This window comes from Macrobrachium nipponense, chromosome 5, assembly GCF_015104395.2.
Source record: "Macrobrachium nipponense isolate FS-2020 chromosome 5, ASM1510439v2, whole genome shotgun sequence".
Classification (NCBI taxonomy): domain Eukaryota; kingdom Metazoa; phylum Arthropoda; class Malacostraca; order Decapoda; family Palaemonidae; genus Macrobrachium; species Macrobrachium nipponense.
This window is the reverse complement of record NC_061107.1, coordinates 53,178,302-53,187,287: the sequence shown is the minus strand read 5'-3', so window position 1 is coordinate 53,187,287 and position 8,986 is coordinate 53,178,302. Positions and strand designations below refer to the sequence as shown.

General features: G+C 46.5%; 1 protein-coding gene across 1 annotated transcript in view; it reads right to left on the bottom strand.

The window, feature by feature from the left end:
• LOC135215304 (mismatch repair endonuclease PMS2-like) overlaps window positions 1–8,986 on the bottom strand; it is a gene marked incomplete at its 5' end in the record, with an annotated part of 165,066 nt that overhangs the window by 107,607 nt on the left and 48,473 nt on the right. Inside the window, 1 exon segment of the mRNA XM_064249863.1 lies at window positions 43–158. Within this exon segment, the coding sequence (XP_064105933.1) occupies window positions 43–158 (116 nt within the window).

Genomic DNA, 8,986 nt, shown 5'->3' with positions numbered 1-8,986 from the left:
AAACTGCATCCTAAATATAAGATAATACAGTACAGTAGTTACCTTGGCAGGATCACAAGGGCGGCAATTAATAAAATAAAACTGTCTATCAGTAGTTGATCGTCCTTGTCCATGTGCACAAGAGGATATAAAACCTTCGATATTAAACAAGCAGTTACCTGTAACATAAAAGGTTCACTGATATCTCCACCTGTGACCACCAAAGTCAAACTTAATTTTTTTTTACCTACCTCTCTACCTTTTTTGCAAGACATAATATAATTAAGAAAGAGAATTCTATTAAGGAAAACTTTTCCCTTTTTGTAAAGTTCAAATCCAAATAAAATGAGCAACCTATTACCCTTTTCTGGCCTACCTTTGAAACTAACAAAAAAGGAAAAGAAATGAAGAGAGGTGGGGCTTTATCATGAAGGACTGATAGACCATTCTCTTCAATGAAAAAAGATTAAAGTGTCAGGTAGACACAAAGAAATGAATTCCAAAGTTTGGCAATAAATGGGAGGTAACAATTTCTCAACTATGCAATCTTTGTATTACAGTTTTGTACATGAACTTCCCTGTCAGATATATACTTAGCTATAGTCTCCGACGTTCCCGACAGAATTTCAAATCTCGCGGCACACGCGACAGGTAGGTCAGGTGGTCTACCTTACCCGCCGCTGGGTGGCGGGTGTACGAACCAATCCCCCTTGCTTGTCAGATTTTTCTTTGTTGCGGGAACGATAACAACTGTTGTCGGTTCCTCTCGATAGTTTTTCAATTCTCGCTTGCCTGGAGTTAATTTGGACTTCTTTTGGTGACATATTCGCTCTGTTTGGCTTGGCATACACTAATTGTGGACCGTTTTGATTTTGATTTGGATTTTCTTTAATAATGTCGGACCTAGATTCAGTAGCTAAAACTTCTGTTTTGTTTAGGTTTTGTGTGATTGAAGGGTGTAAGGTGAGGTTGCCGAAAGCTTCGGTTGACCCTCACACGGTTTGCATGAAATGCAGGGGGAATGAATGTTCTTTTGCTAACCCTTGTAGTGAATGTAAGGTGTTGAATGAAGAAGAATATAAGGCTCTCTCTTCTTATGTTAGGAAGTTGGAATGTGATAGAGTACGTAAGGCTTCCTCTAGAAGTTCTAGTAGGTCTAGAATGAGTGAGTTGGATAAGGATCCTAATACTAATGTAGAAGTAGAACCTTCTCTCTAAGTTGCAGCCCCTGCTCCCCGCACCGAAGCCGGAGATTCGTCTTCGGAGGCGGCGGCTTTAAGAGCCACGATTCTATCTATGGATCAGAAGATTCGTCAGTTGGAAGGTAAGGAGAGTGTTAGTGATCAGTGCAGTGTCCCCAGTGTTGTGGAGGGTGCGTCTGACCGGCTCCTTAGTGCCTCTAGGTCTAGACCTCTTCCAGACTCCCAGTTCCAGTGGAGTAGGAAAGTCGAAAGCCGCAAGAGGGCTAGGGAGAACCCCCACCAGTCAGGCGTCCCCTCGGCAGATCCTGAAGTACGCTCCCAGGCTGCCTCGGATCGCTACAAGAAGGAGCTCCTACGCCAATGCTTCTCCTCTTCGTCGTCTCCCTCTCCGAAGAGAGGTTGGAACTCCCTGGATGCGTCGCGCCCATTGAAGAGGGCTTGGAAGGCTCCCTGCAGTCCTTTGGCTTCTAGTCCGGAAGTTTTCCCGGAAGAATCGTCGTTGGAGGCGAAGAAACCCAAGAGATCCTGCGATCGTTCTTCTTCTCACGCCCCTCGTTCTGCGCCTGGTTCCGAGGAAGAACAGCAAGATTCGCCTACTAGAGTACTTGTGGGACTTCAAGCTCAGATCACGGTGCTGGCAGACTCTCTAGCCTTTAGATCGCGTAGGAAGAAAGACATTTCTCTTCCGATCAAGAGATCTAGGCGCTGCTCTTCAGAGGATCGTTCTCCTCTTTTTAGGCGGTCTCCTTCATATGAGGAGTTTTCGTATGAAGGTAAGGGCTCACATGAGCGCCCCCGCTCTCCTGGCTCTCTTTCGGCTTCAAGGCGCCAAACATCGGTCGGACGCTCTATGGTGAAAGAAATTTTTTCTCCAGATTGGATTCCCGCTTCCGGTAAGCGCTCTGCGCCTGCACATCACGCTATTTCTTCGACTCCCTCGCGTGGGACTTCTCCTCAGCAGCCTCAAGAACCTAGAAGGCGCCCTTCTACAAGTAGGCGTTCTTCTTCCGGATGTTGCTATCCTTGAGTTTCGGATAGACGTTTTTCTCCTGATAGTGACTTCTCTCCCTACAGACGTCAAGAGTCTGGTAGGAGCTGTGCGCCTGATAGGCGTCCAGCTGTTAGCCGCTCCCCGCAAGGCGGGCGCCAAGAGCCTACTGCACGTCGATCTCCTAGTAGGCGCTCGTCGCTTTTAAGGCATCCTACCCCTGATTATTCTCCTCGGGGCAGACAACAAGAGTCTTTCAAGCGCCCTTCTCCGTGTAGGCGCTCTCCCTCTTCTAGACGCACTACTCCTGACCGTTCGTCTCTTGGTAGGCACCAAGAACCTCGCAAGCGCCCTTCTCCAGATAGGCGCTCGTTAGCTTTGAAGGGCCCTTCTCCTGATTGTTATCCACTTGTCAAGAGGTCAAGAGTCTCGCAAGCAGCCTTCTCCTAGTAGGCGCTTTTCTCCTTCCAGTCGAACTTCCGTTGATCGTGCTCAACTGGACAAGAATAGAGAGCCGCGCAAGCACTCTGCTCCCAATAGGCGCTCTTCTCCTGGCAGCCGCTTGCCTCAGGATAGGCGCACAGAGTCTGGTAGGCGCTCGCCTCCTCGTAAGCGTCCTGTGGATGTATCCAGGTCTTCTCGGGGTAGGAGCCCTACCTCTCCTTCAGCTGAGATTCCGTCTACCTCGAAGAGGAAGTCTCATTGTAGATAATCCAGATCTTTTCATCGTTCTCCTGTGGATTTGAGCTCTTCTTCGAGAGGGCGCTCTCCAACCTCTCGCTCAGCTCGTACTAGGACCCCTTCGTCACCTAAGGATCTTCCGCGTTCTCCTCGACAAGACGTACTAGACGGTTCTGATGAGGAACCAAACACTTCTGCTGCTGTGTCTTCTTACAAGAAACTTACAGAGCTGCTCTTGCAAGTATTTGGGGATTCCCTTACTCCTACGGCTCCTCCTTCTCCTCACTCACTTTTTTCAACAGTGAAGACAGCGGTTGAAGAGTTCTTCTTGTGTGAGGATGAAGCCAACTCTTTCGATGAAGAAGGCACTGAGGAGTTTTGGTTCATGGATGGTTTCCAAAGAAGAAGCAGGGAAAACAATGTTTGCGTTCCCTCCTTCGAAGTTATCAGGATGCGCTGGTTTCTGGTACGAAACAGGAAAGTCCTTGGGATTGGGTCTACCGTCTTCGGCTGATTCGGATTTTTCGGCGCTGGTAGATTCCACGAGGAGAGCTGCCCTTAACTCTACAAAGACGACTTGGGCAATGAATGAAGTAGACCACATGCTGAAAGGCATGTTCAGAGTGCTGGAGGTCTTTAACTTCCTTGATTGGACGTTGGGAGTCCTGGCCAAGAAGATTGAAGTGCCAGAGTCTTTTTCTCCGGAGGATCTCATGTGTGTTTTGTCTTGTATGGACAAGTCTGTAAGAGACGGAGCGAGTGAAATCGCCTCCCTGTATGGGGCCGGGATCGTGAAGAAGAGGTCTGTTTATTGTTCTTTCTTAACGAAGTCGGTCTCCCACGCCCAGAGGTCTTCTTTGCTGTTTGCTCTTCTGTCCACTCAGTTGTTCCCAAAACATCTAGTTCAGGACATTTCTAGATCGCTTTCGGCTAAAGCCACCCAGGACCTTTTGGCCCAGTCGGCAAGAAAACCTCGCCCTTCCTTCCCTACCAAGGCTAAGAAGGAGAAGTCAAGTGCTCGAGAACTCTTTCGAGGGGCTTCTTCCTCCAGAACCTCTACGTTTAGAGGTCGTAGGCCTTCACAACAGTGGGCGCCAGACTCTTAGGATTTGCGGAAGTCTGGGCCCAGAAAGGTGCGGATCCTTGGACCCTTTCGATTTTGAGGAGAGGTTACCTCATCCCTTTCGTCACAAGACCTCCCTTGACGACCACCCCAAGGGAGTTGACGGCCAGGTACAGAGACCCCATCATGAATCAAGCTCTCCATCTAGCAGTAGAACAGATGCTGGAGAAGGAGGCTATCGAACTAGTGACAGACCATCGTTCATCAGGCTTCTACAACCGCCTTTTCCTAGTTCCGAAGTCCTCAGGGGGATGGAGACCGGTGTTGGATGTAAGCGCCCTGAACTTCTTCGTAGAAAAGAAAAAGTTCACGATGGAAACACCTTCATCAGTGCTGGCAGCACTTCGTCCAGGGGACTGGATGGTTTCCTTGGATTTGCAGGACGCTTAATTCCATGTACCGATCCATCCTTCCTCGAGGAAGTTTCTCAGATTCATGATGGGGGGGAAAATTTTTCAGTTCAGGGCTCTGTGTTTCGGCCTCTCGACGGCCCCTCAAGTGTTCACGGGGATCTTGAGAAACGTAGCTCAATGGCTTCATTTGAAAGGGGTGAGGATATCCATGTACCTCGACGATTGGCTGATAAGGGCCAATTCAGAAGATCGTTGTTTGAAGGACTTGCAAGTAACTCTAGAATTGACGAAGGCGTTGGGACTTCTCGTCAATTTCAAGAAGTCGTCGCTAATTCCCGAACAAGAGTGTGTATATCTCGGGATACAGATGAACTCTCTGAGTTTTCGGGCTTTTCCCTCTCAGGAAAGGATAGCCCGAGGATTCGAGAGAGTAACAACCTTCTTAGGGAAAGAAGTATGCACAGCGAGGGAGTGGATGAGTCTGCTGGGGACGCTCTCCTCGCTGGAGCAATTCGTTTCCCTAGGAAGGTTGCATCTGAGACCGCTCCAATTCTTTCTTCATCGGAATTGGAGTCGTCGTTCTCAGGATTTGACGTTCTCCCTGTCGTTATCCCAGGATGTCAAGAAACATCTCTTATGGTGGACAGATCCCAACCTCTCTGCGAAGGGACTGTCTCTTCAATCCCAGACCCCCAACCTGGTGTTGTTCTCCGACGCGTCAGACACGGGGTGGGGGGCGACTCTGGGAACCAACGAAGTGTCAGGTACCTGGGTGGGGGACCAGGTAGCCTGGCACATCAACAGAAAGGAGTTGATGGCTGTGTGGTTGGCTCTGAAAGCTTTCGAGCCCAAAGTCAGAAGATCGGTAGTGCAGGTCAACGCGGACAACACTACAGCTCTGGCATATATCAGGAAACGGGGGGACGCATTCCTTCTCCCTGTACGAGACAGCAAGAGACCTTCTTCTGTGGGCAGAAAAAAGGGGAATCAAGCTTCTCACCAGGTTCGTGCAGGGAGAAAGGAATGTAAGAGCAGATCTCCTCAGCAGGAAAGATCAGGTCCTTCCCACAGAGTGGACCCTTCATTTGGATGTATGCCAGAGCCTGTGGAAGTTGTGGGGCAGGCCACACATAGACCTCTTTGCCACATCGAAGAACAAGAGACTGGATCCTTACTGCTCTCCGATATCGGATCCAGAGGCATTAGCAATAGATGCTCTTCTTCTAGACTGGAGCGGACTCGACGTCTACGCGTTTCCCCCCTTCAAGATCCTGGGGCTAACCATCAAGAAATTCGTAGAGTCCGATTCAACGAGAATGATCTTAATCGCTCCCTTTTGGCCGGCCCAAGAATGGTTCACAGAGGTACTGGAATGGTTAGTGGACCTTCCAAGATCGCTCCCGCTAAGGAGCGATCTACTCAGACAGCCCCACTTCGACAGGTACCACAAAAATCTCCTCGCTCTCAGTCTGACTGGCTTCAGACTGTCCAAAGTCTGGTCAGAGCGAAAGGCTTTTCAGCAACAGCTGCTAAAGCAATCGCAAGAGCGAGGAGACCTTCCACCTTGCGTGTATACCAGTCAAAGTGGGATGTCTTCAGACGATGGTGCAAGAGGAAGAACATTTCCTCTTCCAGTACCTCTGTGACCCAAATTGCGGATTTCCTAATTTTTCTCAAAGAAGAGTGTCATCTTGTTGTATCAACTATTAAGGGATACTGCAGTATGTTGGCGGCGGTATTTCGGCATAGAGGCTTAAATATCTCCGATGATAAGGACCTGCATGATCTTATTAGATCATTTGAAACCATTAAACGTTCTCATGTTGTACCGAACTGGAATCTAGACGTAGTTCTACAATTCCTTGGATTGTCTAGATTCGAACCACCTGGCTCAGCCTCTTTCAAGGACCTGATGAAGAAGGCTCTCTTCCTTATGGCCCTAGCTACAGCTAAGAGGGTGAGTGAGCTCCATGCTATTGAGGGCAATGTCGGGTTTAAGGAAGATTCTATGGTGTGTTCGTTTCTTCCAAAGAATGAAAACCCATCACGTCCTTGGCCCAAGAGCTTTGAAGTTCGTGATTTATCTTTTCTGGTAGGGGAAGAGCCTGAAAGAACTCTTTGCCCTAGGAGAATTATGAAGTATTACCTTAAGAGGAAGGAGCAACTTAAGGCTAATCAAGATGTGCTTTGGTGCTCCGTAAAGGACCCCACTCGGCCCATGTCGAAGAATGCTCTTTCCTTCTTCCTGAGAAGTCTTATTACAGAGGCACATGTTGCCTGCAAGGAAGAGCATTTTAAACTACTGAAAGTGAAAGCTCACGAGGTGAGAGCCATTGCAACTTCACTTGCATTCAAGAAAAATATGTCTGTGTGGAACTTGATGGAGGCGACTTTTTGGAGATGCCAGTCGGTTTTCGCAAACCACTACCTACGTGATGTAAAAGTCACGTATGATAAATGCTTCGCCTTGGGTCCTTTCGTATCGGCGGATTCGGTGCTGGGGCAGGGAGCTGAAACTTATCCTGTTTAATTTGATATGTTACCCTATATTTTGTATTTGTGTTTTTGGTTGTCTGAAAGAGGGTGCAGGAGGCACCTCTTTTTGTCGTAGTATTAACCCTTTGTATTTTGGTTAGGTGGTCTGGTGGGTTTTGGCTCCTTGCAGAGGTAGTGGTAAGGATCTGTTATGTAAGCGGACAAGGTCCCTTTAACAGGATCAGACTTGGATTCTACCACAGAAGGGGATCACATATCCCAGTGGTAGATCCAAGAGTCTTTCAGCAACAGGTCACGTCCTAGCTGTAGCTCTCCAGGCAATGCAGACTCAGAGACAGTATCTATGAAGTCTTCATCCTGAAAAGGTGAGAACCAAGGTTTTTATATCCTACAACATTAGTTGTTTCCCTTCTTACCCTGTATTTTTTAGCTGTCTCTTACCCTCCACCAAGGGTGCCAATCAGCTAAGTATATATCTGTACAAAAATGATATTGTTAAACTACAATAAAGTTTTGTACATACTTACCTGGCAGATATATACGATTAATGGCCCACCCAGCCTCCCCTCAGGAGACAGGTGGAAGAGAAAAATCTGACAAGCAAGGGGGATTGGTTCGTACACCCGCCACCCAGCGGCGGGTAAGGTAGACCACCTAACCTACCTGTCGCGTGTGCCGCGAGATTTGAAATTCTGTCGGGAAGGTCGGAGACTATAGCTAAGTATATATCTGCCAGGTAAGTATGTACAAAACTTTATTGTAGTTTAACAATATCATATTTCCACTGAGGGGAAAGAGGGGTTCCTTGATAGGAGGAACTCTTCTCTGAAACTTAATGGAAACTCAAAATATTATCTTTGGAAAAGAGAAAAAGAAGGAACTTGTAAAGATAAAAGAGTTGTGGCTCAGAGTTTGTTTCAGCTGAAAATGAATACAAACTATTTATAGAAAACCCTTTCTGGTAAAACAAAGGAACATGAATGTGTGCTATTTTCAGACCTGTACATTTCGGTACAGACTCAACCGTATCTTGTGCTTAAACCTGATGGATCTGTCACTCATGGTTAAAAAAAATGGCAATCCTTATGGCTGATGTGTTTGACATTAAGGAGGGTAAATATGAAACTCAATTTCCCATTCTTCAAGCTAAAACGACTACTGTGGGTTTCAGAGGCAGTGCAAGCACGTTTTGGGCAATAACGCTGTAACAAACACTCATATCAGAACAAGATTTTGCTTTAGTGTATTACATCCAGTGCCGTAATTTATAAGGGTATCGTGAATCACTAATTGTAAAGAATAAAGACACTTGTCCCTGTACCAAGAGGCGAAAACTCCATTAGCCAGAAATGGATATGAACACAACAGTAAAAAGCTCCACCTACCTTCTCCCCCCACCTCCACTGCCACCCCTGTCCTTCCTTCCCTCACCTTCCCTTCTCTCTCTCTGAAAGTTGTTTCAGTTTAAATTTAATTTGTATGATTTTTCTATCTATCTATCTATCTATCTATTTATCTAATAACATACATTGTTGTATATATCTAACAATCCAGTTGGTTGTTAGATGTCAGTCGACTGATTTATTTATGCACTGATCTGCTCATCTCTCTCTCTCTCTCTCTGTGGTAGTGGTACCTACTTGTAAATGGTTATTAGAGTGAGAGATATGTGAATGTATGGTGGAGCAGTAAAATGATAAACACTATGATTTATGGTAAAGTGACTGTTATGTGTGCATCACTATAATTAAGGGTTTAACTCTAATGAATGTCTGGTAGAAAGGCTCAATTTTTATTTGTAACACAAAGTAACTATAACCAGTTACCTATTCACACCAATCTGAAGGCAATTGGCAGCTTTTTCACTGCTAAAAAAGTTGAAAAGTTGTGTGACAAACGAATTTCTGCAACCATGCCAACAGTTATGTTCCATGGTGGCCATATCTTCTTCACCTTCGTAATACAAGTACTATATTGCTGATACCCTGAGGATTACGAAGAAGGTAACCAACCACAAGTATAATAGTCGCTCTACCATAAATCATAGTGTTTATCATTTTACTGCTCCACCATACATTCACATATCTCTCACTCTAATAACCATTTACAGTAGGCACCACTACCACACAGAGAGAGAGAGAGAGAGAGAGAGAGAGAGAGAGAG